Raw genomic sequence first — 26,918 nt, 5'->3', positions numbered from 1 at the left:
TGGCGGGTCTCAGCGGCCCCGGCAGCCGGGGGCGGGGAGCGGGGAGTCAGGCTGCCCGGGGCCTCGTCTTCCTCGGGGAGGACGCCGGGGGGCGGCAGTGCCCCCCCGGGCGAGAGGAGCCGGGGCTGGGGGCTGGCCCACCCCGGGGTACCCCGCTCTCCCCCAGCCCCGCTCCGGGGTGCCCTTCACCGGTGCCCATCCCGCCGCTCTGCCTGGCCGCTGCAGTCACCGACCGGCAGCCTGTGGTGGCTGATGATGGGAACCAGGCTGGAGCAGCTTTTCAATTTCTTTAAATAAAGCCCTCATTACTGCCTAATTTTCCACTTCTGTAGACACAATGGCCAGTGACATTCGTCCCCTTCCACTTTTTTATGGCTTAAATGACCGAGACATTAAAGGTGTGGAGGGTGCCGGGCTGTGCCGAGGGCCAAGGATGCTGATGAACCGGATGGGAAACGGGGCCAGCGATGGACAAGGCGTTAATGTGCTCATGGTGCCCAGTCAGTGCAGAACACGGCCATCACCCCCACAAAATCACCCCAGATCTCTGCTCTCCCAGGCGAGCTACTGTCTAAAAGCTTTGCAGATGTCCCAGCTCCGGCAAAATAATGTTGGGGTGCGCTAGCCTGAAAGGCTGGTACCCAGCTAGCCCCTACAGCGCTGGTCACTGCACCGGTGGGTGCAGGTGGCTGCAGTGCACCAGTGGGTGCAGTGCACAGGGACAGGCGGCTGCAGTGCATCGGTGGGTGCAGTGCATGGGGACAGGCGGCTGCAGACCCGGGTGAGTCCCCGTGGCAGGGGGAAAGATGGAGGGAACCAAGCAAACTCTAGACAAACACAAACCAAGCTCCTCCCTGATGCCCCCTGCCCACCCTGTGCTGGCCCATGCCCCCGGCGCTGGAGCCCAAGGATGCCCTTCCCAGCGCCCAATTCCCTCCAGCCTGACCCCCCACTCAGGGACAGCAGGGTCTATCTCCTCTCCCCACCCCCACTTTCCAATCCAGGACATTTTGGTTGCCAGCACGAAACGCCGTCTAATCTGCCCTCTAATCCCGCAGCCTGGCGGTGTGTGGCTGCATGGGGGGCCTGAGCCACTGCGGGGCTCCCCGGGGGGGCTGGGGCTCTGCACGCATCCAGGGGCCCAGGCAGGTCAGGGGCTTCCTTCGCATCTGCCACCACTTGATAACAAACGAAGCTCCTCAACAAAGGTCCCTTTGTGCCCCACAGCCCGCTCCTGCTGGGCTCCCGCACCCAGCGCCCGCACCCGGGCACCCAGGGCAGCGGGGCTGTGTGGGGCGCGCAGCTTCCATCCCTCCTCCCCTGGCTGAGCCAGCCTTTTGCAGAAGGAGCTCCAGACCGCCCCGCGTTTCTGCGGCTCCCTCCGGGCTCTTGCCAAGTCGGCTTGGTCTTTGCAGAGCACAAAAATGTGCAGTGAAATGTCCGGGTCGCTGCCCTGCGCAGGCCAAGCCGAAACGGGCGCCCTGAACGGGCAGAGCCGTGGGCACGGGGGGGTTTGGCTTCGCCTCCCCCCGCTGCAGGAGCGGGCACTGTGGAGGAGCAGGCACGTGGAAACTCTTGCTTGCAGGAGCCGGAGGCACCATCGGCAGCGGGAGGGCTCGCCCTGCGCTGGGGTCCCCCCGCATCCCCCCGCCACGGCTGCCTTTCCGACGGCCGCAGGCGAGGAGCGCGGCAGAGGCCCCTGCCCGGGCGCGGGAGGTAGGACGTGCCTGGGAGCGCGCGGGGCCCCGGGCGCTGGATTAAAGGAGAGGAAGGAAGAGATGAAAGCGGTGTTTGGAAGATGGCTCGGCTCAGGAAGCGAGCCCCGTGCTCGCCTTCCTCCCAGCGATCAGGGGCTCACGGTGGCAGCCGCTACTGAAAGCGGCCACGGGATTGGGAAGGATTGCTGGTGGGAGCCTGGCAGGGCCCCCCCACATCCCCCCTCGGGCACTGCCCCATCCTGGGTGCCAGCCCTCGCCCCGTGGCATGCAGCACCCGCGCCAGGCTGGATCCTGTCCTGCTGGGAGGGCACGGCCACCCTCGAGACCAGCACGAGGCACACGGGCATCCCCGTGGGCCCGGTGGCACTGTCCTCTCCCTGCCCTGTGTCACGGCTCTGCCCTGCGGCTGCCAAACTCTCCAGCTCCAGCAGAGCAGGAGCGAGGGGCCCAGGAGCCGCCTGCAAGACAGACCCCGGCCCCCTGCGCCAGCCCCAGCTCCCCCTCACCTGCACGGCGGGGGGCAGAGCCGTGGCCCCCTCCAGCACCCACAGCATCTACGAAAATACTTTATTGTGGAAGTGGGACGCGTGGGAGCTCTCTGTACAGTACAAACCAGCAGCAGCGACGCAGTCACCAGCACACAGACACGCGACGGCAGCACCCGAAGCCCACCCTAGGGGGGCAGCGGGAGCTGGGGGGCCGGGGGGGGCACAGCCCCTACGTTGCCTTGGGCCTGGCGTTGAGGCGGATGATGGCCCGGTAGTCCCGCACCAGGTCCCGCAGCTGGTCCAGGTAGGGGTTGACGTTCTCCTCCATCCACTCCTCCACCGTGTCAGGGAAGTAGACCCTCTCCAGGTGGGCGCGCAGGTCGCGGACGAAGCTCTCCCAGTCCTCATGGAGCCTGGCGGGGGGAGAGCAGAAGATCCAGCTCCCTCCTGCGAGGGACCCCAGGGCTGAGCCTGGGACACCTCCCAGCCCCGCGCAGGCACCCGGGGGGGCTCCTGGCTCCCCCCACCACGTACTTCAGCACCTTGCTGCCAAAGCTCTCCATGTTGCGGGGGTTGCCGAACTGGCGCTTCCGGTGATAGGGGCTGAACCAGCCCTTGATGGCACTGGGGAAACATGAGAGGAGCGGGGGGCACAGGGCCCACCTGGGGATGGGGGAGCTACACACCGGGCAGGTCCCCTCCCCTGCAAAAACTCTTGTGCTCCAGCCCCATGGCCAGAGCCAGCTGACCCTGCTGCCTCCCGCCGCCCGTTACCTCTCCTCCTCCAGGGCTTTAAGGATGCTCTCCTTCAGGTGGCCATTAACCTGCTCGACCATGTGGTAGATCTCCGCACCAGGGAATGCTCCCCTGCCCTCGCTGGGGAAAAGGAGGAGGTTAGAGCCCAACATGTGGGGTGCACTGGCTGCGCCAGGGCTCCAGGCTGGGTGAACACCAGCACCCTGCGTGGCTGGAGGGCACCCGCCCTCGCCCCGGCGGGTCTGGGACCAGGGCACTTGGGTAACCAACCCCCCGCTCCCCTCCAGCGCATCCCTTCTGACGTGACCAGCGCAGCAGTGCCGCAGCCAGACTGTGCCACGCACCACGTGCTCTGCTCCAGCTGCATGCTCTGGAAGCCCAGCGTGTCCAGGACCTTCCTCTTCGTCTCGTCTGTGAAGCCCCCTGGGGAGGGCGAGGAGAGGGGCAGAGGGGCCCGGACCACCCCACCATCAGGTGCTCGCCCCTGGCTTCACCACACCCCCGAAACCGGGGGAGCTGACGCTCTCCTTCCCCTGCCTCCCACCCTGCTCCCCGTATCCCTCCCTGCAGGACGGGGTCTCGCAGGCAGTGGCTGCCCGCGGAGTGGGCAGACGGGGGACGGGCCCGTCCGCGACGGCTGGTCCGGTGCCAGCAGCAGCGGGGTGGCTCACCGTTCACCAGGGTCTGCAGGCAGATGGCCAGGGAGGGGATGCCGACGGGCAGCAGCTCGCAAAGCACTGAGTAGTGATCGTACCTGTGGAGCGGGGCCATCCACGCCATCGCCTCCTGCGCCACCGCCAGCGGGGCTGCGCGGGTGCTGGGGAAGGCGGGGGTCCCAACAGCCCTCACCTCTGCCAGCCGGTGAGGACGATGCCCTGGAAGCGCAGTGGGGCCAGCCGCGGCAGGGCCTGCATCACCTTCAGCCAGCTCAGGTGGTTTTTCAGGTGGTAGCTCAGGGGGGGCCAAGCCTGCGCTGGTCCTGTGGTGCCCTTGAAGGCGCTGGCAAACCACACCGCCTCGAAGCCGCTCTCCACGTACTTTGTGAGAAACGGCCCTGCAGCGGGACAGGCACAAGCCACCAGTGCCACCGTCCCTGGGAGGCTGGGGGGGGCTCGGTGGGGGTGTCTCCCCGCCAGCTCCGGGAGTCCGGCACGCCACTTTACCGATCTGCTCGGCCTCAAAGTCGGGTGCGTAGAACCACACCATGGGCGAGACGTGCTTTGCTATCCCGGACTCTGTGGGGGGAGCAGGGATGGGGACGTGGGCACCAGTGCCAGAGGCAGGAGGATGCCTGGGGCTCCTCATGCTCCCCCGAGTACTGTGTCCCCACAGGGCCAGGCACGGGCTCCGGCCGGGTGCAACGCCTGCCAGGGCGGCCACATGGACGGGTGCTGCCGAGACCCCTGTCTCAGGTGCCACCACTGCTGTCCCCATCCTCTCACCCCTCAGGGCTCCCACGCTGATCTTCCTCAGCATGTCGTCCCACATGAGCGCCCGCAGCCCCCAGTACTGCGTGGCGATGAAGCCCAGCACCTCCTTGATGTGCTTCAGGTACATGCTCCCTGCGTCGCCCTTGTTGTGGCTCATCCAGTTCTTGGAGTCCATCCCCTCCCCGAGATGGAAGACCTGGATTTGGGGGGGAAGGGGGATGCTCAGCACCCCTGGGAGCACACCTGGTGCCCGGGGCAAGGGCTGGGGTCCCTGCATAGCCCATCGCCCACCTCGTCTGCGCCAATGTGGATCCAGGCGGAGCGCCTGTGCTTCTCGATCACCTGCGACAAGATGCTCTTGAGCAGGGCCAGAGTGTCGGGGACGTGGGGGTTGAAGCTGTTGGGGAAGCGCTCGACCTCCCGCAGGTGCTGGTACTTTTCGTGCTTGAGGATGAACTGCACAGGAAGAGCCGTCAGGGGGGTTTCCAGGGGGAACCCCCCGCGATGCAGGATGAGGAGCGGGACCAGGACCCCCTACCTCCACGTGCCCGAAGGTCTGCACCAGGGGAACCACCTCCAGTTTGTGGAGCTCCGCCAACTGCTGGATCCGCTCGATGTCCTCCTCGCTGGGAGGGCAGGGACAGGCTCACCAGGGGATGCCGGGGCAGAGGGCAGAGCGTGAGGGCACTCCCTCCTCCTTCTCCGGCACCCTGCCCGTGTAGCCCTGGCCGCCCCACGCCTGTGTGGACTTTACTATGGGGACACAAATATTGACCCGGCGGGGCAGGAAGCCGGTCTGCCAGCGGCACAGCCCGGCACTCTGACCACGGTTATCGCGGGCACGGGTCCAGGCGGGTCACACCCAGCCCTGGGCACAGCGGGACCTGCTGGGGCTGCAGCGAGTCAGCAGCCCCCCGGCCAGCTCAGCACACAGCCCCGGCTCACCTGTAAGCGTACGGGGACTTGAGGATTTCCAGCTCCCCCTTGAAGGGGAACATGTCCTCGTACTCGATGAGGACGCCGTTGGCTCCCAGCTGGGACAGGAGGGGGAACACCTGCGAGGCGGGCAGGACGGGCTCAGCCGGCGGGGACGGCACAGTCCCGGGGGGCCGGCAGGGGCAGCCAGCACGTCGAGCCTTGCTCTGCCGCCTCGGCACATCCCTCCCCGGGACCTCCCGCTGGTCCCCGAGGCATCCTCACCTGCTCCAGGTAGGAGACCCTGGGCGCAGCTCCCTTGAGGTCCAGGTGGACCAGCCTCATCTCAGTGGCGCTGACATCTCTGGGGACCTGCTGCCCAGGCTCTTGCCTCGGTGCCGTTATCTTTGCCACAGGGAGCTCCAGAGCCTGGCTCTGGGGGCCGGCATCCTGGCCGGTGTCACCTGCGTCCCCCCAGAACCTGCTGTCCTTGCTGACGTGTTTGTGCAGCTCCAGGGTGAAGCTGCAGGGAGTGGAGAAAGGCTGCGGGTGCCACGGGGCACCAGCTGCCCCCCAGCACCAGGTCCCCGCACAGGCACAACCCCGGGGCTCCCCACAGACCCTGACCCCCCTGGGGCCCCCACCCATGCCTGGGGTCCTGCTGTCACCTCACCTGTCACGGAAGAGGAACTTGATGCCAGCCAAGGCCACGAGGAGCAGCACGACGAGGCGCAGCAGGTTCAGCCTGTGGCTCCGCTGGAAGGCCATCTCTGCGGGGCACACGCAGGGGTCCAGTCAGGTGGCAGCACCCTGAGCGCAGGTGACCCCGCGCAGCCCCACATACCGTGCCCTGCTTCCCTGACCAGGGCAGCACAAGACCCAGAGAAAGGGGACGTGGGGAAGACCCCTCCCACCACCCTGGTCCCCATCGGGGACATGCACAGAGGTACCCCGTGTCCCTCCTACCTCATGTGCCCCAGCACAGGGGCCAGTAGCCGGACCCGTCTTTGCCTCTGCCTGCAAGGGTGCAGCCTCCTCGGGCTCTGCCAGCGCAGGAGCAAACAAGGCGGTGGCTGCAGGGCAGGTCCCTTCTGGGGGATGCCCTCGAGCCACCTTGTCACCTCCAAGAGGAGGTCTGTGTCACAGGGCGGCTGGGTGGGGTGGCATCACCAGGCAGGCACGGTGCAGCCGGGGCTGGCCAGGCATGGGAGGCAACGCCCCTGCGGACAGAGGAGAGGCAACTGAGGACAGTCCGGGCACATGCTGGCACTGGGCTGCTCCAGGGATGGGCATCGGCACGGCCACAGGCACCGCCGGGGTGAAGGTGACAGCCCAGACCCCCCCAGGTACGGGCACATGCTTGCCATGCCCAGCCCGCAGCATCTGCCCCGGGAGGCGAGTCCCATCCAGCAGCACGGAGGGGAAGGGGCACGAGCTGCTTCGCCCATGGGAAAACAACACGGGAGAGGGGCAGGAGCCCAGCGGGGTCCAACCACTGGGGATCTGAGTCCCTGATCCCCGGTGAGAGGAGCTGCCGCTTCCCCCACAGAGGGGGAGAGGGGCGAGGGCGGGATGGCCTGTGCTGCCGGGGGCTGGAGACACCGCACCGCGCCGTGCGGGGAGAGGCTGGTCCGGTTAAACTGATGTTTCATCCCTCACGGGACAGGTAAGACAGGCCATGCGGCGCGCAGGGCTGAGCTCATGTCAAAGAGCTGTCACCATTAAGATTAATAAACTCCACTTGAAGTCTTTTTTTTCCTAAACCAATTTTGAGAACTCCTGAGGCGGGGATCTACCCATTTAGATGAAAGTGAGCCTAAACCAAAGGCAGTCTCCGCAGGGCGGGAGGCGGCAGGCGTCCCTTCCCCAGCCCCACCACGGTCACAGCGCAAGGGATTGTGCAGAGATTTGTACCTGCTGGCACGTGACCAGCACCAGCACCAGGACCCACAGCAGTGTCCCATGCAGCCGGCACCGCGGCTGCAGCAGGAGATGCTCAGCCAGGCCAGGCCCCCGGCGGGCACAGCGCTGGGGGCACTGCCACGACGGGGCCACCACTCCCGCCAGCCCCGGGGAGCCACCGACATCCGCAGCCCCAGCGTGCCTCTCCGGGAAAGCGCTGCGGAGGGGGGAACACCAAGTGCACCCCGTGTCCCCTGCTCCTGCAGCTCCCTCGGGTCTCCCCCTCGCCCGCAGCAGGTGACAAGGGACCTGCGGTGACACCTGCTCCCAGCCCAGGAGCCCAGAGTGGGCAGCACCTCTCCCGTGCCCCCTGCGGCACAACAGGCAGGAGGCAGCACGAATCCTCCTGGCAGCTGCACACGAGAAGCGCTAGCATCATTTCTGCCCTTTTTTCCTCCTTTTTTGCCAACTCCGGCATGCACAGCGGGGCAGGGATGGGGCAGCGCACCAACACCCCCGGCCCCCCAGCCCGGCAGCCGCTGCGAGCGCCAGGGCAGCTGCCACCAGCCCTTTCGGTGACTTGCCACCCAAACGCGCCAAAGTTTAGGGTTAAATTCAGCATCGCCAGATTTGGGAACTGAAAAGCAGATTTTGGCTGCTGCCGGCACACAAGCGGCTCAGCTGATCGCAAGGGTTTTGTTTGCGTTGCCAGAGCAGTGGCACCAGGGGAGAGCCGCGCTGAGCTGTCCTGCGCCTCCGGCTCTGAATTAGCCCTTTTGCTAGACACAGTCCTAATCCCTCCCGACGTGGTCTTGCCGCATGCTGCCACGGGGCACGGGGTGGGCGCAGTGGCCAGGACCCCCAACGCATCCTGCGGAGCCAGTGCGGGATGTCCTGGCCCCAGAGCATGAGGCCCCAGCGAGGCTGCGGCATGGGGCAAGGCAGCGCTGCATGGGAGGGAGCTGGAGCATCCCTGCTCCATCCCCATCGCCCAGTACCTGTGGGTACCCGGTCCCCCGGTGCTCATGCGCAGGAGGCAGGGCAGGATCCTGTTTTTGGGGCAGGTTGTGCCAGCACTGTCCCCTGCGCTCCTGTCCCTGCATGGACAAGATGCTTCATGCTCAGTGCTGCACTGGGCAAATGCAGCACCCACATCCTGCCCTGCCCGTCCTCACTGCATTTCCATCCTGCCCTGTCCTGGATGCTCCTGGCAGCGCCGGCACAGCCCAGCAGGGACGGCTGCCAGCCCCAGACACACCTCCGCTGGGTGCACGGGAAGGCGCAGGGCGGGTACGGGGGGGTCAGTGGCCCCCGGGCACAGGGCAGGCGGGCACGGGGAGCCCGGCACCCAGGAAGGCCATAAATATGCAAAGTGCTAATCGGGCTGTCATGGGAACACAGCGCCTGATCAGAACAGGGATAAATATTTAGACAGACGCTGTCAGCTCGCCAAGATTTGGCGGTTTTAATGTATGTTCTCTTACTTAAATAGAGAACCGGTTTCCAGGGGTTGAGCCTCCCTGGCACAGCCCAGGCGGGACGGGCGCACGCTGGTGGTGGGGCGCAGCACCAAGGGGTGACCGGGGGCAGCTGCGGCTCTGCGCCCCGTGCCGGCGGGAGATCCCTTCCCAGCGAGGGCTCAGCTGATTGATGCTGCCGCTCTAACCCAGCATCTCGCCGCTAGCACCCACTATATTTATTAACGTGACATCTTCCTCTGCCGCCCCTTTGGGGACAGCGCTGGCACGGTCCCTGGGAGGCGGGGAAGAGCCTGGCTCAACGCTCTCAGCAGCCGCTGTGTGAGGAGGGGGCCGGGCCCTCGTCCCCCTCCCCTGCCTCCACGCAGCCCATGTGGGTTTTGCTCCCGGCTCCCCACAACCAGCCCAGCTCCCCGCTTACCTTCCCGAGCCCGGAGGAGAGGAGAATGGAAGCAAACCCGAACCTGAGCCAGGAGAGAGCGGGGCCATGGGGAGGACACAGTCAAGTGTCCCCGGGGTGGTGGGTGCCCACCGCAGCCCGTGGGCTGGTAGCGAGGGTTTTGGGTGCCACCGCAGGGCTTGGATGCCGCCCGGCTGCCCACCGCCCCGCTCCGGCGTTCCCCAGCCGTTGCCGTGCCAAACCCTTGCTCCCGTTGGTGCACGCGACGGTGCGGCCGTGGGAAGCGTGACGCTGCTCCCTGCACACTCGCGTGCACGCTCACACACACGTGCACACGCTCACACGCTTCCAGAACCTTCCTCGGTCAGTCCAGCCGAGGCCGTCCCCGTCCCCAGCATGGGTCTCCCCCACGGGATGAGCTGCCCCTCACCACGGGCCACGCTGCTGCAGCCCCACGGCCGGGGGTCCTGCGTGGGGAGGCTGCGGAACCCCCCCGCGGGGCTACAGCCCCCACGGCAGCGGGGGGGGGGGGGCTGCTCCCCCGGCCCCCGGGCAGCGACAGCCCCTGTCCCCCCCCGCCGGGGCACACGCGGGGCAGCCCCGGGGCACGGGGGGGCCTTTCCGCAGCCGGGCCACCACCCGCACCCCGCGAGTCTGGGGCACCCCACACCCCCCCCACGTACCCCTCGGGCATCCCCGCACCCCACCGCACCCCGCGGGCTCCGCCGGGCGGCCCTGCGGCCCCGGTCCCACTGCGGCCCCGGCACCCCGGCACCCCCCGGGCATCCCCCCGGGCATCCCCCCCGGGCATCCCGGCATCCCTGCAACCCCCGGGCATCCCTGCGGCCCCGAGCACCCCCGGCTCCCCCGCCCTTACCGGCAGGTGCGGGGCCGCTGCGGGCACCGCCGGGAGCGGGTGCGGGCGCGGGCACGGACCGCCGCCGCCGCTCTTAAAGGGCCCGGGCGGCGCCGGTGCCGCGGGCGCTGCGGCGGTGCGGGGCCGAGGCCGAGCGGCAAGCGAGGAGGGATGCTCCGGCTCCCGCCACCCGCCGTGCACGGCGGGGCGGCAGCGGCAGGGCGGGGACCGTGCCCCACGCCCCGGTGCGACACCCGCACGGCGGGGGACACCGGCACAGCGCGGAGCCGCCCGCTCGCCCTGTCCTCCGGGCGGCACCGGCCCAATGGGTGGTCCCGGGACCGCCCCGCGGTGCCCCGGCGAGCCCGCCCGTGCCCGGTGTGCGCCCCGTGTGCCCGGTGCCCGCCCGGTGCCCGCCCCCGCCCCGCGGTGCTCGGCGCTGCACAGCCGCCCTCGGCGCTGCGGCCCCTGGCGGCGCTGCTGGGAACGGTCTCCCCCCCCTCCCCGTGCCCCGTGGTCTCGCCTCACCCCCCCCCCCCCCCGCGCCCTGCGTATGGTATCGCCCACCGCCCTGCTCTTGCGCATGCGTCCCCCGACGGAAGACGCCCCGAGCGGCTGCGCGCTAAGGTGGGGCGCCACGCTCATGCGCAGTGAGCCGCTCTGACGGCGTGGCGCATGCGCAGAACGAGCCGTGTCCCCTGCGCCGGCCGCGGCTGCCGGTACCGGGAGAGCGGGGGGGTGTGAGCGGGATCCGGGCTCCCCCGCGCCGCGGCACTGAGCGCACGGGGCGCGCACTGGGGCGCAGGCGTGGGCCCACGCGTGAGCGCGGGTGGGGTGCGGCGGCGTTGCGCGGGCCGGGACCGGGTCCGGGTCGCGGCGGGGCCTGAGCGGGCCCCGGCGGTGGGACCATGAACGCCGCGCAGGGCACGGTGGGCAGCGACCCCGTCATCCTGGCCACGGCCGGCTACGACCACACGGTGCGGTTCTGGCAGGCGCACAGCGGCATCTGCACCCGCACCGTCCAGCACCAGGACTCCGTATCCTTCACCGCGGCCTGGCGGGGCCGGGGGAGGCCGCCCCCATTCGCCCCCCCACCGCCCCACAGACACCGTTAGCTCAGTGTCAAGCCCCGCGTTTGGGAGTGCCCGGTGTCACTGGCCGGGTCCCGGCTGCTGCTTCTTCTTACCGACCTTAACGGGTGCCTGCAGCAGGTGAACGCCCTGGAGATCACGCCGGACCGCAGCATGATCGCTGCCGCAGGTGAGCCCGCCCGGCCCCCCGCTGCCCCGGGCACGGGTGACACTGGGCACAGGGGACGCTGGGCACGGGCGGGGGGACGTCGGTCATCCCCTTCCCGGTCGTTGTTGCAGGCTACCAGCACATCCGCATGTATGACCTCAACTCTAACAACCCCAACCCCGTCATTAACTACGACGGCGTGAGCAAGAACATCACCTCCGTGGGCTTCCACGAGGACGGGCGGTGGATGTACACGGGCGGGGAGGACTGCATGGCCAGGATCTGGGACCTGAGGTGGGCAGAGGCGGTGGGCAGAGGCGGTGGGCCCCCCCCCTCCAGTAGCACCCCAGAGGCGGTGGAGCTGATTGCATGCTCTTAAACATGCTCCTTCCTCACCGTTTTGTTGCAGGTCTCGTAATCTCCAGTGTCAGCGGATTTTCCAGGTGAACGCTCCTATTAACTGTGTCTGCTTGCACCCCAACCAGGTGAGCACCGGCTCCTCCGTGATTTCACAGGTCACGCTTTGCCGTGGCTCTTCTGGGTAAATGCGAGGGGCTGTGGAGTTTTATACTGGCAGACACAGCAAAAAATCCAGGGGCTGGCAGGGAGGGTGGCCTTCCTGGTGGCACAGACCTGCGAGCTCTCGGTGGCTTTGCTGGACAAGCAGCAGCTGGCTTCCTGCACCCAGGCTGCCCGTCCGCCTGCTCCCTCGCTGAGCTGCTGCTGCCAGGAGCTTTGGGTTGGTGTGGGAACACAGCCAATGTGGAGCCAATGCAGAGCCAACACGGCACGGGAGCCGGCACAACAGACGCGTAGTCCCTCTGTCTGCCCCGGGAAAGCCAATGCTGCTTTGTGTGGTGGAGCAAACCTCCCCGAGCAGCGGCGCTGGGAGCGGGCAGGTACTGCAGGCTCACGTTGTGCCTGCAGCAGGCGTCTGTGCCGCAGCCTGGGGGCTTTGTCCGCTGTGCTCGTTTGCCAGCTGGTGCATTTGTGCTAATTACCTGCTGGCTGTTCCAAAGAGACAGCGTAGCAGCTGCGCTGAGCCTCTTGTCCCGTAGGAGAGGACACTCCTTTGGAGCCATGTCTGCCCCGTGAATATAACCAAGGGGATGTTTTGGGAGTGGAACTGGTGGCGCGGGGCGGGCTGGGAAGCTTGAGGGTGGCACTGCTGCCAAGAAAAAGCATCTCAGGGCCCGTGGCCCCATTACCTTCAGGACTCAAGATTCAGCAGTCGGTTTAGAAGCTGTTGATAAACAGAGGGGTGGCTGGGGCTCAGGAAATGAGGCTAAAAGGGAGCACGGTGCATTAGAGGGGGAGGCGGTGAAAATCAATACCTATCATTGCAGTGTTAATAACCCGTCTGGTCCATTTTGTATTCACAGTGCTGTTGGGTTTATTGCAGACAGGGCACTGCAAACATTTTTAAAAAGCTGAGTAATAGAAACGTTTCTTTGCATTTGATTTTGCAAAGGTTTAATTTTGCAAATCCAGAATTTCAGACCAGATTTGAGATGAATTATTTAGACCGGACTTTACCCAAATGCTGCTGATGCTCCTATAGTGCCAGTGCTGTGAGAATGTATTACGTTAAAACAAATACCGTTGCACGTACATCTTACACATGAAATAATCGCTAACCAAGGTGCTGCTGGGTTGCAGGAGAAGTGTTGGCTTGTGAGCAGAACGCAGTTAATTAGTCCAAAGGTGGCAGTATTTATTCAGATAACTTCATTGCTCTGCAGTTCCCTGCTGCAGTGAAGCTGATCCAGTTAGCCAGGAGAGATTTCTCACGGCCTGGGTAAAGCCGTGACGGCTTTAGAAATTGCACTTACGCCTGCTAAGAGGGGGCTAAGGATTGAGGCGTCCAGAGGACACTTCTGTGCTGTGCAGTCAGCTAAATATATCGAGCGATGATTTGTCTTCCTCAGAAAGAAGCCTTTGCTTACAGGTACAGGATTAGCTGCGCCTGATGACCTGGTCTCCTCTAGGGATTCTGCTAAAATTATGGACAGCGCAAGACTGTCGATAAAAGCCCTGGTTTTAGTGGAGAGCTGCCAGCATTGTCTTCTGGTCTGAGCATGGGATCGGAGCCAGAACTCCTGCCCTTCAGCTGGCTCTTGTCCTTCCCCTGAGAAGGGGAGACAGAAAAAAACCCATTTAGGCTTGTGTTTTTCAGGTATGTGTACACTCTTGAGTGCTTCAGTTGTTCACTGGCCAACTTGCATCTTAATGCCCGCTTCTCAGACGTGCTGAAAATAATTTGGCTTCTGTTGGTGTTGTTTGGAGCTGTAGCTGTGCAACAGTTCTGGAAATCAGGCAGCTGCTGTCTGCTCTGGGGTTTACAAAATTAGCAAACACTTCTCTAAAGGTAAACAGCCTTTTTGCGGAGTGTAACGTGAGATCAGTACTCTGCTTGCTCTCAGCACACCGGGGCGGTCAGCAGGCTGCTGGAGCTCTGAAACAGCCCTGTGCTGGGGAATAATTAGGCAGAACAGGACCCCAATGCTTAAAACCAGAGCAAGGCTCCATTTGGTGCTACACGGGCACGGCCTGGGCATCGGCTTGAGGCTGCTGCTTGCAGGGTTCACCCGAGAGAGACAAGGCTGCTCTTTTCTTGCAGGCAGAGCTAATTGTGGGTGATCAGAGTGGTGCCATTCACATCTGGGACCTGAAGACCGACCACAACGAGCAGCTGATTCCAGAGCCTGAAGTTTCCGTGAATTCCGTTCACATTGACCCCGATGCCAGTTACATGGCGGCTGTCAACAGCTCGGTGAGCTCCGACGACCTCAAACGTGGGATGGGATTTACGGTGCTCCGGCAGCTGCTGGGCTGTGCCTCCCGTGGGCAGAGGCAACTGGTTTGCACGTACTGGCTTTGCCTGCAGCTTTGCTATGCTGTGGTGGGGTGCACAAAGTCCAGGTTGTTCTTGGGTGGGTGACTACCAGCCTGGCCACAGATCCCCCTGTCTTGCTGCAGGGAAATTGCTACGTGTGGAACCTGACAGGCGGCATCGGAGAGGAGGTGACCCAGCTGATCCCCAAGACCAAGATCCCAGCACACAACCGCTACGCTCTTCAGTGCAAGTTCAGCCCCGACTCTACGTGAGTGCGTGCCAGCCCCTCGCCTACCTGCCACGGCAACAGACGGTGCTGTCCAGGCAGGCAGAGACCAGCTGTGCCTCCAGCTGTTGGCTGATGCTGGCTCCACACTGCCCTGCGGGTCCCCCAGGGAGGAGCGGGACAGGAGGCATGGGGCACGCCGGCACTGGCTTGCTGTTGGTGGCATCCCAGCCTCCTGCTCTGTGATCTCAGCAACCTTTGCAGCCACGAGCTGTTCTTACAGCTGGGATCGAATTGCTGATCTCCAGGAGCAAAGAGGTGAACTTGGTGTAGTCCTTCACCAAGTCTATTTGCCTTGAATCTCATAAAGCAGATGATATAGGTGTAAAGAAATCTGATTAAAATGAACGCAGGTCTCCAGTTCGTTGCTGTTCCAGGCCCACATTAACGAGAGGCGCTTAGCGTGACTAATAAGGTTGCCCTTGCGTGTCTCTTCCTTGCAGGCTCTTGGCCACATGTTCTGCTGATCAGACATGTAAGATCTGGAGGACTTCAAACTTCTCTCTGATGACAGAGCTGAGCATTAAGAGCAATAACCCAGGGGAAACATCTCGGGGCTGGATGTGGGACTGCGCATTCTCTGGGGACTCCCAGTACATCGTCACAGGTGAGGCGCTGCTGCACTCCTGCCCTTGGCCCACCACTTGATTCGGGCTACGCTGGGCCCGCAGCAGCAGGGCCTTACACTGGCACAGGACTTAGCAGTTGCTCTAACTGGGACATTGGCAAACCCTCATGCACCGGTACGTGAGGAGAGAGCACCCAGCCTCACACCCACAACGCAGTCTGCTAACTCCCTTGAGCATTTTGCCTGTGCTGCAGTAGGGCATCTGTTTAAACTGGAGAGATGATCTTCGTGTGTGCAGTTTATTTCACCTGGTAGCAATGCTGCTTGTGGTATGCAGCATGATAGTGCCTTCAAAACACACACATTGTAATTTCCACAGTAACTTCTCTCTGAAATAATTAAAACCCCACATAATACAGAAATGCACTAAGCTTCTTGCTCTGCATGGCTCCCTTACCTGTCATCAACAGCCCTAATAAAGGTGTTGAATGAAGCAAGAGGAAAGTCTTTCTTATAATAATAATAATAAAGAAAGTTTAATGTGTAATGCAGTATATCCCACTCCTCTCTTCACTTTCTGTTCCAGCCTCCTCTGATAACCTGGCCAGACTGTGGTGTGTGGAGACAGGAGAGATCAAGAGGGAATACAGCGGCCACCAGAAAGCAGTCGTCTGCCTTGCATTCAATGACAGCGTGTTGGGATAGCAGTCACGTGTGGGAAGGAAAGGACCTCTGCTTGTTTTCCCTTGTCTTACAGTGGCAAGCTCCCTCTCTGGAGCCCGAGACATGCACTTGTAACCATCCCCTGCACTGACGGGGAGGGCTCAGTCTCTGGCATAAGCAGCTGCGTTTGCCTGGAGTGAGACCAGGCTTCAGCTCCGAGCAGATCATTACCGAAACGCGTGCGGCCTCTAAGGGAGGGTTAAATACCTCTAAGGGAGGCTGCTTGGACAAAAGGGAATGGGAGAGGGAGGCACAATCCCACTGAGGGCAGCTGGATACGGTTCAGCTGCAGGAATCCCCGTGGCATTGGCTGCTGACAGCTTTGTGATGTTCTTGTACCCCAAAGTGGAAAAAAAGAAAAAAATCAGCCTTTCTAAATGATGGAAGAGGCTGAGCAAAGAGAGGAAAGGCAGCTGTTTTCCTGTTTTGCAATCCCTTTATTCAGAGTGTATTTCACAGACTTACTTGGAGAGCTGCACTCTTAGAAAGCCAACAACCCCCCAAAAATGGAATAACCTTGTGTAGAACAGGGCCTGTAGCCATAAACCGCCAGCTACTTCACGTGATTCCTCTAGGCCTGGAGCTCCTAATACCTACATACAAGATGCAGCCCTGGAGCACAGCTGCAAATAAAGTGTCTGTACTGACAGTGCTGAGCGGAGTCCTGTTATTTTTCTAAACTCTCCTGAACGGCAGCATGAAATCAGCAGGAAGCTGTTGGGGGATATTGTAGATGTTACCTTCCTGGTCGAAATCAGAGGCTTTTCAGGAATCCAGTTCAAGTATGTAGAGCAGTGAGAGGGCATCTGTGGCTGCAGGGCTTACTCAGGGAGGTAATAGAAGCAGATAGACACACAGATGTTGCTTGGAAAACAGATGTCAATGCAAAGGTAGATCAGCCGCTGCTTCCCCGGACCTGCCAAATGAGCGAGGACAGAAGCAAGGTGAGAGAAATGCTTTGTAGTCCTGCAGATACAAGTCCCTGGGGAGCCAAACAAGTGGAAAGCCTCAGGGAATGATCTTTCCCATTAAAGCTGGAGTAAGACACAAAAGAATGAGAGCTTAGCAGGCTGCTTTTGGTGAAGGTGGCAAGTATTAAGCCAACAGCGTGGCCGGGGACTGCTCTGTGCTGTGGTTGTGCTGACTGGGGAAGGGGCCTCGGAGCCTTTCCCAGCCAGCACCACGGTTCACTGCAGGTTGTGGGTACAAGCCAGCGCTCGGTGATAGCTGAACAATGGTTTGATTTTGAACTAGAGGTCATCTGTCCCTGTCCCGGGCCTTGGACATGCATCAGCTTTTGCGCAGCAGAGCTTGTCCCTCTTAGATGTACTAGAAACAATCGTGCTTCCCTCTTCTGCAAAGGGACGCATACAACTTACCCTCCCCTCTCCTGACCCAGAAGATGGACGTCTGCTCACACAGGGTCTGGACAGCCCCCCCCAGGCTTTTGGGGTCCGCCTGTTCCCCCGCCAGAATGCCCAGGAACTCCCGGTAGTACTTGGTCTGGTTATTCTGATTTAGCAGCTGATCCGCCTGAAAGAAACGTGCCTGTTAATTCTTCCCAAGGCACTTTGCTCCTCCCAGCGCTGCCCTCCAGCCCTGCAGACCTGTTCTCGCTCTCAAGGCACCCAAGGAGCACTCTCTGCCCTGGCAGTAAGGGCAGGTTTCTCCCAATGGCTGCCCCATCCCACCAGGCTGCCGGGATGCTCGCCCTGGCCGGAGCAGCCTCCCAGGGGTGAGGCTGGAGCGGGGACAGCCTGCGGCCCCTCGCTAGCCCTGCAGCTTGGGAAGCAAGGGACGCGGTTCCTCCCGGGCCCTGCGCCGGGCTGCTTTGTCCACAGGCCTGGAGCTAAAACACCCTGTTGTGCCAGGCGTCACAGCCACCGCAGCCCGCTGGCAGAGGAGCATCAGTCTGACCCGCGCCTGCCCGCCCAGCACCGCCGCCACCCCCGGGCTTCGGCTGCACCAGAGCTGCGGTGACCCACGGCAGCCCTCTCCCCTCTCCATGCACAGTGGCAGAGCACCCAGCGCCAGGTGTGACGCAAATCAGCGCCCTTCAGCCCCGTGGTGGCTGAGACAGGACAAGGCTGAGCTGAGGCTCCTCAATGCCAGGTCCCATTTGACGGCCGACTGGGCTGCTGGCAGCCCCGGCACCACCAATTCTACTTCCATTAAGGAGCCTCAGAGCCTGGCGGATGCTTTCTTCTCCTTGCATCCCCTTTGGTAGCCTGCTCTCATGGGTGCTGTGTTCCTACACTCCTCCGGGTTAAATGCTGCCCATCGCTTCCTGGCTGGGCAGGAGCAGCAAGCGAGGGACAAGGAGCCCCCGAGGAAATGGAGAGCAGATGGCAGGGGCACAAAAAAATGGGGCCTTCTGTCTTCTTGAAACAGAATCTGCCCCCCGCTCATGCATCCATTAACATTTTGTTCAGAGGGTCTATATACATGATTTACTCCAACTTTCTTCCCTGTGAATTGCTAACAAACCCCCTTTGTTTTTTGTTCCCCGGATTTTTGAGCAGGTAACAGAATCCAGTGGGAGCGGGTCCTGCGAGAGCCCTGCTATTCACCTCTGTGGGACATATCCCCCTTCCCCGGCCTGCAGCACTGCTGTTTCTCACAAGATAGGATATCGGTAAAACTGAGAGTTGTCTCTCTGAGCTCGCACACTGAGCCCAGGACTGCAAGGCAGAGTTCTGCTCCTACAGAAGACACCAACCCAGCCCTTCCCCAAGCAGAATCACACAGAACAGGGGGCTGCCACTGCTACCCCCAGCTGGGAGAGCCCGTGCCCTCATTTAGCCACCCTTGGGATGCTGGTGTGCAAGAGTCACCGCTGCGAACACAAATCCAAACAGCCTTCAGTAAGCCAGGACCGCGTGCAAAGCCCGATTCATCACCCCCGTCCACTCAGCCGCCCTGGGGAACGGCTGCAGCAGCTGCTCACTCTCTGCTCGGACGCATTGAGGGAGGTCTGTAGGGTCTGGAGGTCCCAGGCGTCCATCCTCCTCAGGTAGCACGCGTGCTGCTCCTCCGGCTTGTAGCACACGTAGCCCTGCGAGACAGATTGTGCCCTGTTACAGCAGGCAGCGGCACGCACCCGCAGCTGTCTTTAAGATCCCAAACACAGACATTCCTCCTTTTGCCCTGCATTATCTTTCCCAACTAAAGGTGCAGGGAAAGGCACCAAACAGTAGCTGGTTGATGTTTTTCCTGGTCTACACCTCCTGCTCCCACCCCAGCAGCTCTTCTCCCAGCAGCCTGGGCTCCTCTGCTTGCTTCCAGGCTAGCAAGGCAGGTAATTATCCCAACACACTTACGTTCCTGCCGTCATACAGCACCACAGCGCTGTGGTTACTCTGCGAGGTTACGTAGTAGGTCACGGTGCTCCTGGACCTGTCCACCAAGGCTGTCTGATTCCTCAGCGGGTCTTGCTGGCCCTGGAGCGTTAGCCGGACGAGCTGCGAGTCAGCCTGGGCACAAAGAGAGGGAGGGCAGCACCAACCATCAGCTGTTCAGTGTCTGTGCGCAGCATCTCCCTACCAACATCCCCACCCAGCCCCTTCGCTGGCTTGTCTGAATTATTTAGCAACAGAGAGAAGCAAGCTCTGACCCAAGGGAGGGGAGCAGGTCTGTGAAGCAGACTGCTTTCCATCACACAGGGCTGGGGGAAGAGATGCCGGTGCCCCTCACGCCGAAGGCACCCACCTTGCCGGGCTGCAGGGTGCTGGAGGAAAGGGCCAGGGGACTCGACAGCCGCTGCCAGAGCCGCACACGGGGGGAGGTTGGGATCTGCCCCCCAAGGCAGCACAGCTCACTGGCAGCAGACGCACTCCCCCCTCGCCTCAAAGGCCACAGCCACGTGTCGGAATGTGCCTGCTTAGCAAAATACCAGCTTGCGGCTATATTTACAAATGATGCACTGAAGTTACTTTAAGCAATGGTATCTGGCAGGCGCACTGCAGGGGTGAGACAGCTGCTGCTCAGCGCGCTGCCTGCAGCGCTGCCGGTGCCTTCCTGCCCTCCTGCCTGCAGGTTGCCTGCATCTTCCAGAGGTGGGAACCGGCCAAACCCAGCCCTGATCTCAGCCTGTTCTTCCCTCCCAGCAAGTGCTTCCAACAGAGATCAGGGCTGCGGGCAGGACGAGGTCTCCTGCCTGGATCGGGATCCCTTACCTGGGCAGAGCTGGGGGAGAAGGTGAGAAACCCCGCCACGCTGATGCCAACAACTGCAAAAAACAAGGCAACAGACAAGATGATCCAGAACGTCCTGGACGGAGCCGTGAGAGCTGCTGCGGCCCTCCTGTCCTGGGAGCCAAGGCAAAAGAAGGAAAGAACAGGAGTTAAAGTGAACCCTTCTGCTGGTTATTCTTCACCATAAAATGCACTTCCCGCTCATGACACAAATCACTGTGCAAACTCCTGGGGTTTGAGTGCAGAACTGCCAGAACATGGCAGCAGCCCTGGAATAATGTCGCTTTTATCCCCCAGTGATGGAGTTTCAGAATCGACATCCCGGTAACCAGCACTCCCACAGCCGACCACTTTCCTCCTGCGGCCGGGGAAGCATGCAAGCACTGCAAACCCGCCGAGGAAGGTCTGGAGCAGGAAGCTTCCCACAAACAGGGGCTGCTGCTGCGCTTTAGCAGCAAATTGAATTATTTTGGTCTATAGCAGAAATCCCCAGGAGAACCATCAGCATTTGAAACAGGCCCCATGTGGTGTGATCATGCTTCCCTGCCCCTCTGTATATTTGGTTGTATTTTATTTTCTTGTTAAGTTGTTCTTCATGCAGACCAAGCTCTTACTTGAAGCAAAAGAGCTTGGCAGTCATGTGGCATTTCTAGTGGCTCGATTAAAATTCACTTTAATTCTTACATTGAAACAATTAAATTTAACTTAATGGCACATAAAATCATTTTTACAAAGCAGAAAGCATGTGCTTTCAATAACAGAGTTTCAACCAGCCTTAAAAAAATAACCTGTTTCTCAATCCTTCGAAGCACATAGAGAAATTCAGTAAGTGCCCATGGTGAGATTTGCTACTGCTGCACAAGGAATGGGCCAAGTCCCCGGGTAAGTTACTGATCTTTTGTGGTAACACGTAACTTCCAGATATATTCCACCAGAAAAGCAGGGAGTCCTAACAAAGTTAAAACTGTGTGCAGCTGAAAGCTCCTCAGTTCAAATGCAATAGAGCCCTACAGTAATGGGTAGATTTTCAATAGCTCACCAAAGTCCCTCGGGTGGGAAAGGTGCAAATAAAGAAATCCTGCGACTCCTGTCCCTCGGCAGGTCGCAGTTCACACGTGCACAGGCGTCCCGGGCGGCTCTGCAGCGTGCAAGCCTGGGTTCTTTACCATCCCCAACCTGACAGCCCTGCCCTGCCTTGTTACACGATCGGTTTATGCCATGGAAGTCCAGGCACTTACAAGAAAATCCAGCTGCCAGAGTCAGCTGCCTTACAGGGAGCTGAACTGCGGGGTGCTGAGGTTGGGGATGAACAAGATCTCACCAGGGTCCGCGGGAGCAGCAGGAGCTCAGCCCCTTCAAAAGGGGAACCAAGCACAGAGCAGGGACTCTGTTGGCGGTAGCTGGGGGACCGGGGATACTCACTGCAGTAACATCAGTGCCGGTGCCGTTCCTACTCTCCATCCTCCACTTCAGACGAGGACCTGGCTCCTGCAGCTCTGCCGTCTGATGACACACAGGCTGTGCATGATCCCCAACCCCGGGCACGCCTGGGAAACCTAAGCACGCATCCGTGAAATGTAAATAGGTGTCCCTTCGGCCAAAGGGCTTCCCAGCCAGGAGCTCCTCAGCTCAGACCTACGGGGAGGGTGAAACCTTAGAGCTGCCACCTGGGCAGAGGAGAAGGGAAGGGGGGGAACCCAGGGCTGCCGAGCGATGCTGTCAGCGCACAGAACTGCTCTTCCTGCTCACCTTGCGAGGCGGCTGGAGCGGGGCAGGTGGATGACAATCAGGGGCTTTATGTCGGCCCTCCCTGCTGGCAGGCGCTATCAGCGGGACTGGGTAAGTCTCCTGAAGAGATACAGTGAATAGAGAAAAGTGGCAGCCTGCCCTTGTCATCAGTTATTTCTACATTTCAACATGAACTTTGTGCTGCCAGAGCTCCGTGGGCTGAAGCCAATTGTTTATCCTGCAGACTGCTACCCTGCAAGCCTTGGCTGCACAGACGCGCTTGTGTTCCACCTACGGACCTCGCTTCATCCAGACCCCGGGGAAAAGAATCTCTGCTACAAAGTCATTGCCACAACCTGAGCTGCACTCGTGCTAACACCCGTGCCCTGTGATTGGAAACACCCCGCGGGGAACAGCGCTCCCAGGTCACCAGACCGTGGTTTTCCTGAGCAGTCCAGGAGCCCCTGAGGGAGCTTTGTCTTTCTGAGACCTGCCAGCCAGACATAATCAACCGAATGGAGGCAAGGAAAAGCTCAACAGGATTCCTTCATGGGGTATCTATCAAGGGAAAATACAGCTTTTAGACACTTTCCTATCAAACGTGGCCCAGGACCGATCAAACTCATCCAAGAGGGCGGCTTGTCTGGGAGTTTCTCATCAAAGCACTAGCAACCCCCCTCCCCACTCCACCTCTTCCCTTCTGTGCGTCAAAAACGAGCTATTTCAGTAGATCACCATCTCGTCCTAGCACGCTGCTTCTGCGGGACGTGAACTCAAAGTGGACAAATTCACACCTGAACTCTGTGGCCAGCGAGAGTCAACCAACCATCACAGTCACTCCTTTGAACCAGCAAAACTGAAAATGCCAGACTGCAGGGTCCAGTGCCGCAGCCCTGATGAGAAGGGGAACAGTGTTGGAACAGTCAAACCACCAGTTCTGCTTCCGCCAACCGCAGTGTTACAGAGATCCAGCAGTGCTCCCCGCAGCGTAGCCTGCTAGCTGGCTTCTGCTGCAGGGGAGCTTGGCACAAGAAGTATGAAAAACAAGCTGCAACACGCGACGGGGTGTTCTCCCCACAGAGATTTTAACAGCCACACAGCAGACACTTTCCTTAAGGAATTTATGCCCTGCCTAATCTAAGGCACAGGAACGAAGCAAAACCCTCTATAAAACATTGTTTATGAAAGGATTATTGCGAAGTGGAAAGCATTCTGCTCTGCGCTGTACTCTTATCAAAGCAGCAAATCCCAGCCCACGCTAAGAGCCTTGCACAGCTCTGTATGCCTGAACCGAAGAAATATTCTCCAGGGTTTGGGTTTCTTTCCCTAATACTGCATGTAAGGGGTAAAAACGATAAACACAAACTGAATCCCTAACTCCCAGAACTTCCACACAGTACAGCTGCACCAACGCTCACAAAGAGACTACAAAATAAGACAACGCCAAAGAAAGCAGGTTTCTAAGTTTAATGTGAATTCAAGTAGAGGCTTAAAAACCATTTGGAAGTTGATACAGAGTTTTGAAGCACAATTGACACCTTCACCAGAACATTTCAGCATATGTGAATCGAGGTAATGGTTCCCTTGTACAGTGAACAGTACTCGGCAGGGACAGCGCGCTGCTTGAACGAGGCTGAACGCCTCTCCTGGCGTTTACTGCTTTACTTGACATATTCTGAAATTATAAGCACCAGATACAGGAACTGAATCAAAGAACAGAGCATTAAGCCAGACCCTACCTGCAGTAAATCCAAAATGTCCATTTCCACGCTACCCAGATAAAGTTCTACCTGTAAGTATTTCTCTGTGACTTTATACGGTCACAGCCTTCTAGCTGGAGACAGGAACAGGGAAGAGATTATCCGTGTTTCTTTACACAGCTCCGAGTTACAAATGAACACCCTTTTACAAGATCCAGCTAATATTCTGGTAACACCGAAAGACAACACGAACAGCACGGTTATTGCTATACAAACAAGGTGGCAAGTCTACTCATTTTGAGTGGAAGGAAATGGTGTCGACACACTGCTAGAGCTATTCAGCTGAACAGTGGGAGACAAAGGAAGGCCAGTGTTTAAATTTAACTGCCAAGAGTGGAATCTATGGAATAAAAGCATGTTAGTTGCATATATCATTTTTCACTTAATTCTGTAATGCAAAAGCTTTCAACTGCGGCCATCGAATCAGCCAGCATTAAAATCTACCCCGTAGCCTGAGCCATGTATCACCCAAACCCACCTAAAGATCAAAATGAAACCATCACCTGAGCAAGCAAGCCCTCCTCTTTGGACAAGCAACCGGTGCCGGGCCCCCACGCCAGGCACACGTGGAAGAGATTAACCTCAGGTATTTAGAGGAAGCACATGCCATCGTCGCACACAGCCAGTACCCTCACAGGCGCGTTTCGGTGGAAAGCTGTACTGCGTACTGCCTCCATCCCCTGTGGACTGAGCGTTAATTCAGATTCTGCAGCTAAAGCCAAGGCAAGCAGCTATTTTGATGCTGAGGGAAGTACAAGAACTGACTCGGTACTTATCTGGTTATTTCTGGGAAGCAGCAGTAGTGAAGGACAGTCCTACGTGGTTACAGACTTTCTGCATTACCAAATGCAAACGCTTAGGAGAATTAAACCTACTGTGACCAGTAAAGTACATTCCTCTTATCCTCCCTTCTGGGAAACAAGATATATTATCATATACTATACTTAAATTTATATCTTATATATATTCTGATATATATTTAGGATCAGGGTATTTCTTGTATGTACATGTACTTTACACATACATCCAACGCTTGGACAAATACAGCATACAGAAGACACCGTTTGTGTTCTGTGAGTGGAACCATCTTAATCTGCATCACAAGTGCAATCTGCAACGGTCAAATAAATGAGACTGACGGATTTCAGTTTCTTTGACCTGACGTCGCGCTAGCAGCGGGCTGTACTGCTAAACAAGACCCTGTCCGGGAAAAAAAATTAATTAAAAAAAAAAAAAATCAATCTGAGGCCAAACGCTAATTCTGCCGGCCACTGCAAGCGTTTCCAAACACAGCCGCTAAGTTACTACACACTCCAAGAGTCATTTCCCTGAATAAGCCAGACTGAGCCACAGCCAGTCCAGGCGAGGACACACTGCGAGATGTTGGGTTCTTTTCCTCAGATCAACCAGCTCTACTCCCTCAACTCAGTCTAGAGGACAATGTGACATCGAGTATCACAAACATTCAGATAGATGTGTTGCTTATAATTTAAAAAAAAGCCCCAAGCCCACAAGATGTCGTGGGTGACACCGTCATGTCCTCTTTGTTTCAAAGTGCATTTAAAAATCAAGATGTAAACAACATCGTATCAAGAGAACAGAAGGGTTAAAAAGCTAAGGGTTGCTAACCGTGGGTGGTATCCTAGTGAGTACATTACTGTCACAAGGTGATTAACAGGGGCCCTCCTCGGGGTACCGCTGCAGAGGCTGCAAGTATTTTGCTATACTAATCCCCCAGCGCTGGGAGCAGGTCGGCTATGCTATCGACGTAGTAATCGGGAACCAGGCTCTGCCGGGCAGGACAGTCGCTCTCCTGGTGGCCCTTCACTTCGTCCAGCGTGGTGACCCCGGTAAGCGTCAGCAGGGTGGTGAGGCCGCAGCTATTGCCCATGAGGATGTCGGTGTCCAGCCGGTCTCCCACCATGATGGTACGAGCGGGATCGATGTCGAACTCGCTCGCCACGCAATCGAACATGTACCGGTTGGGCTTTCCTACGATGAATGCCTCGCGTTGGGCTGCCGTCTCCACCGCTTTGACCAGGCAGCCAGTTCCTAGGAAAGGAATAGAAAACATTGAGCATTGATTAGTGGCCGCAGAAGACTCTCGGCATTCACACGAGCTAGTATGAAACCGCGCGGCGCTTTGGAAACATGCCTCAGCTTTACAGACAGGACAGGTATGGGAACCGGTCAGTCCCAAGAGAGGCGGTGCACAAAACCTGCCAGGAACCTGGAATACCGTCCCATACGGAGATCAAAAAGGAACCGCTATTCCCCGAGTAAAGGATCAACAAGGATTCTCCCTCTTTCAGGAGGGTGCAGTGAGGAGGGGGGAAGCCCAGGCTCTGGGACGCTCAGGCTGTCACATCGAGGTGCAAAGAGATGCAGGGCCGAGCCCGGGGAGCCCCCAGAGCCCGGGGACTCGCCACAGGCGGCTCTGAACGGGCCGGGGCCACCTCCCCGCACCCACCGGGCAGCAGGCGACGCGCCCGGCCGCCCCCCGGTCCCCCCCCGCCCCGCGCACCGGGGATGGCGGTGCCGCCCTCGAGCGGGAGGCGGTGGTCGCGGTTGGTGCCGACGAGGAGGCAGCCGGGGCCGCCGCGCAGGAGGTAGCGCAGGGCCTGGCACAGCTTGGCGTAGCTGAAGTGCTCGTCGAAACCGACCAGGACGGCGCGCACGGCGGGGTCGAGCGGCGCCTGGGCCCAGTCGGCGGGCGCGGGGCCGGGCAGGGCGGCGGGGCCGGGCCCCAGGTGCGGGACGCCGACGGCCTCCAGCTCGGCGGCGAGCGCGGGGCTGCCCAGCACGTAGGCGGCGGCGCCGGGCGGCAGGGCCTGGCGGAGGTAGCGGGCGGCGCAGTAGGCCGAGCCGAAGACGTGGCGGGGCTCGGCGGGCGGGAAGCCCAGCCGCCGCAGCTTCTCGGTGTAGGCCGCGCGCGTCCGGCTGCTGTTGTTGGTCACGTAGCAGAGGCGCTTGCCCGCCGCCGCCAGCCGGCCCAGCGCCGCCGCCGCGCCGCCCACCTCCGCCTCGCCCCGCCACAGCACGCCGTCGCAGTCGAAGAGCAGCGTGTCGGCGGCGCCCAGCACGGCGCGGGCCGCCTCAGCCTCCAGCCGCCGGCACCGCCGCGGCCCGCCGCCCGCCATGTCCGCCATCGCCGCCCCGCCGCGCCTCAGCCGCGCGCCCGCCCCCCGGCCACCCCTATTGGCCGAGCCGCGCGAGACCCGCGCCCCCATTGGGCGGCGGCGGCCCCGCCCACCCCGCCGGGAGCCGGCGCCCGGCGCCCTCTCCCGCCCTTCCGCACGGCGCCACCGACGGCGGCCGGCTGGCTCCCGCTCTCATTGGTCGCCCACCTCACCGGCCCGCCCCCCGCGCTCTGCCATTGGCCAGGAGCGCGCGGTCACCCCAGGCGCTCCGCGACCCATTGGGCCATCCAGCCGCCCCGGGGGCTCGTTAGGTAACTCGCTGGGCTCCGGTCCGTCTGGGCACGGGGGTCAGAGGTCACCGGGGGACGCGGGGACCGGGCACCAACACCGCCCAACGGCGCCCGGGCCGCGCGCGGCCCCGGAACCCCCGCGCGGCGGCCGCGTTCCTCGCCGAGCCCCCACGGCGGCCCGTCCTGCGGCACGCGGCCCGTTGTTATGACGA

At 60.7% G+C, this 26,918-nt stretch overlaps 4 protein-coding genes across 6 annotated transcripts; 1 reads left to right on the top strand and 3 right to left on the bottom strand.

Moving 5' to 3' along the window:
• Positions 1-2,435: 2,435 nt before the first annotated feature.
• Positions 2,436-6,292, bottom strand: LOC132318662 (hexosaminidase D-like). Its single transcript, XM_059826653.1, has 14 exons — positions 6,274-6,292; positions 5,981-6,077; positions 5,593-5,830; positions 5,338-5,447; positions 4,931-5,018; positions 4,684-4,848; positions 4,405-4,588; positions 4,126-4,197; positions 3,812-4,016; positions 3,634-3,716; positions 3,307-3,385; positions 2,981-3,082; positions 2,741-2,830; positions 2,436-2,619 (listed from the first exon to the last, which is right to left on the bottom strand). Exons 2-14 carry the CDS (start codon positions 6,073-6,075, stop codon positions 2,436-2,438), a joined length of 1,695 nt encoding a protein of 564 aa, XP_059682636.1. The 5' UTR covers positions 6,076-6,077; positions 6,274-6,292.
• Positions 6,293-10,851: 4,559 nt separating this feature from the next.
• On the top strand, positions 10,852-16,222 carry MLST8 (MTOR associated protein, LST8 homolog). 3 transcript variants are annotated; one of them, XM_059826656.1, is made up of 8 exons: positions 10,852-10,980; positions 11,155-11,203; positions 11,314-11,476; positions 11,592-11,667; positions 13,803-13,955; positions 14,162-14,286; positions 14,748-14,911; positions 15,459-16,222. In XM_059826656.1, the coding sequence occupies exons 1-8, from the start codon at positions 10,852-10,854 to the stop codon at positions 15,575-15,577; spliced, it is 978 nt and encodes a 325-aa protein (XP_059682639.1). In that variant the 3' UTR covers positions 15,578-16,222. The 3 variants fall into 3 exon arrangements, with proteins under 3 accessions (XP_059682639.1, XP_059682638.1, XP_059682637.1); XM_059826655.1 differs by having other exon boundaries at positions 11,152-11,203; XM_059826654.1 differs by having other exon boundaries at positions 11,152-11,239.
• A 194-nt stretch (positions 16,223-16,416) lies between these two features.
• Positions 16,417-23,279, bottom strand: BRICD5 (BRICHOS domain containing 5). Its single transcript, XM_059826573.1, has 6 exons — positions 23,256-23,279; positions 19,771-19,902; positions 18,916-19,068; positions 18,543-18,650; positions 16,975-17,128; positions 16,417-16,511 (listed from the first exon to the last, which is right to left on the bottom strand). Exons 1-6 carry the CDS (start codon positions 23,277-23,279, stop codon positions 16,417-16,419), a joined length of 666 nt encoding a protein of 221 aa, XP_059682556.1.
• PGP (phosphoglycolate phosphatase) lies at positions 22,970-26,416 on the bottom strand. Its single transcript, XM_059826657.1, has 2 exons — positions 25,801-26,416; positions 22,970-25,328 (listed from the first exon to the last, which is right to left on the bottom strand). Exons 1-2 carry the CDS (start codon positions 26,414-26,416, stop codon positions 25,003-25,005), a joined length of 942 nt encoding a protein of 313 aa, XP_059682640.1. The 3' UTR covers positions 22,970-25,002.
• Positions 26,417-26,918: the final 502 nt, after the last annotated feature.

Source organism: Gavia stellata, chromosome 18, assembly GCF_030936135.1.
Source record: "Gavia stellata isolate bGavSte3 chromosome 18, bGavSte3.hap2, whole genome shotgun sequence".
NCBI classification, from domain to species: domain Eukaryota; kingdom Metazoa; phylum Chordata; class Aves; order Gaviiformes; family Gaviidae; genus Gavia; species Gavia stellata.
This window is presented reverse-complemented; position numbering and strand designations above follow the sequence as displayed.

Bases quoted from the DNA above. Each gene is read 5' to 3' on its own strand.
- BRICD5 (XM_059826573.1), bottom strand. From the start codon at position 23,279: ATGGACATTTTGGATTTACTGCAG. The intron at 18,651-18,915 runs GTAAGTGTGTTG...TCTGTCTCGCAG, and splicing joins TGCTGTATGACGGCAGGAAC to GGCTACGTGTGCTACAAGCC. The intron at 17,129-18,542 runs GTGAGCAGCTGC...CGTTTCTTTCAG, and splicing joins TCAATGCGTCCGAGCAGAGA to GCGGATCAGCTGCTAAATCA.
- MLST8 (XM_059826654.1), top strand. From the start codon at position 10,852: ATGAACGCCGCGCAGGGCACGGTGGGCAGCGACCCCGTCATCCTGGCC. The intron at 13,956-14,161 runs GTGAGCTCCGAC...GTCTTGCTGCAG, and splicing joins TGGCGGCTGTCAACAGCTCG to GGAAATTGCTACGTGTGGAA. The intron at 14,287-14,747 runs GTGAGTGCGTGC...TCTTCCTTGCAG, and splicing joins AAGTTCAGCCCCGACTCTAC to GCTCTTGGCCACATGTTCTG.
- PGP (XM_059826657.1), bottom strand. From the start codon at position 26,416: ATGGCGGGCGGCGGGCCGCGGCGGTGCCGGCGGCTGGAGGCTGAGGCG. The intron at 25,329-25,800 runs GTGCGCGGGGCG...TTCCTTTCCTAG, and splicing joins GGGCGGCACCGCCATCCCCG to GAACTGGCTGCCTGGTCAAA.
- LOC132318662 (XM_059826653.1), bottom strand. From the start codon at position 6,075: ATGGCCTTCCAGCGGAGCCACAGGCTGAACCTGCTGCGCCTCGTCGTG. The intron at 4,198-4,404 runs GTGAGAGGATGG...CTCCCCCCACAG, and splicing joins CAGCGTGGGAGCCCTGAGGG to AGTCCGGGATAGCAAAGCAC. The intron at 4,017-4,125 runs GTAAAGTGGCGT...GTCCCGCTGCAG, and splicing joins CTTTGAGGCCGAGCAGATCG to GGCCGTTTCTCACAAAGTAC.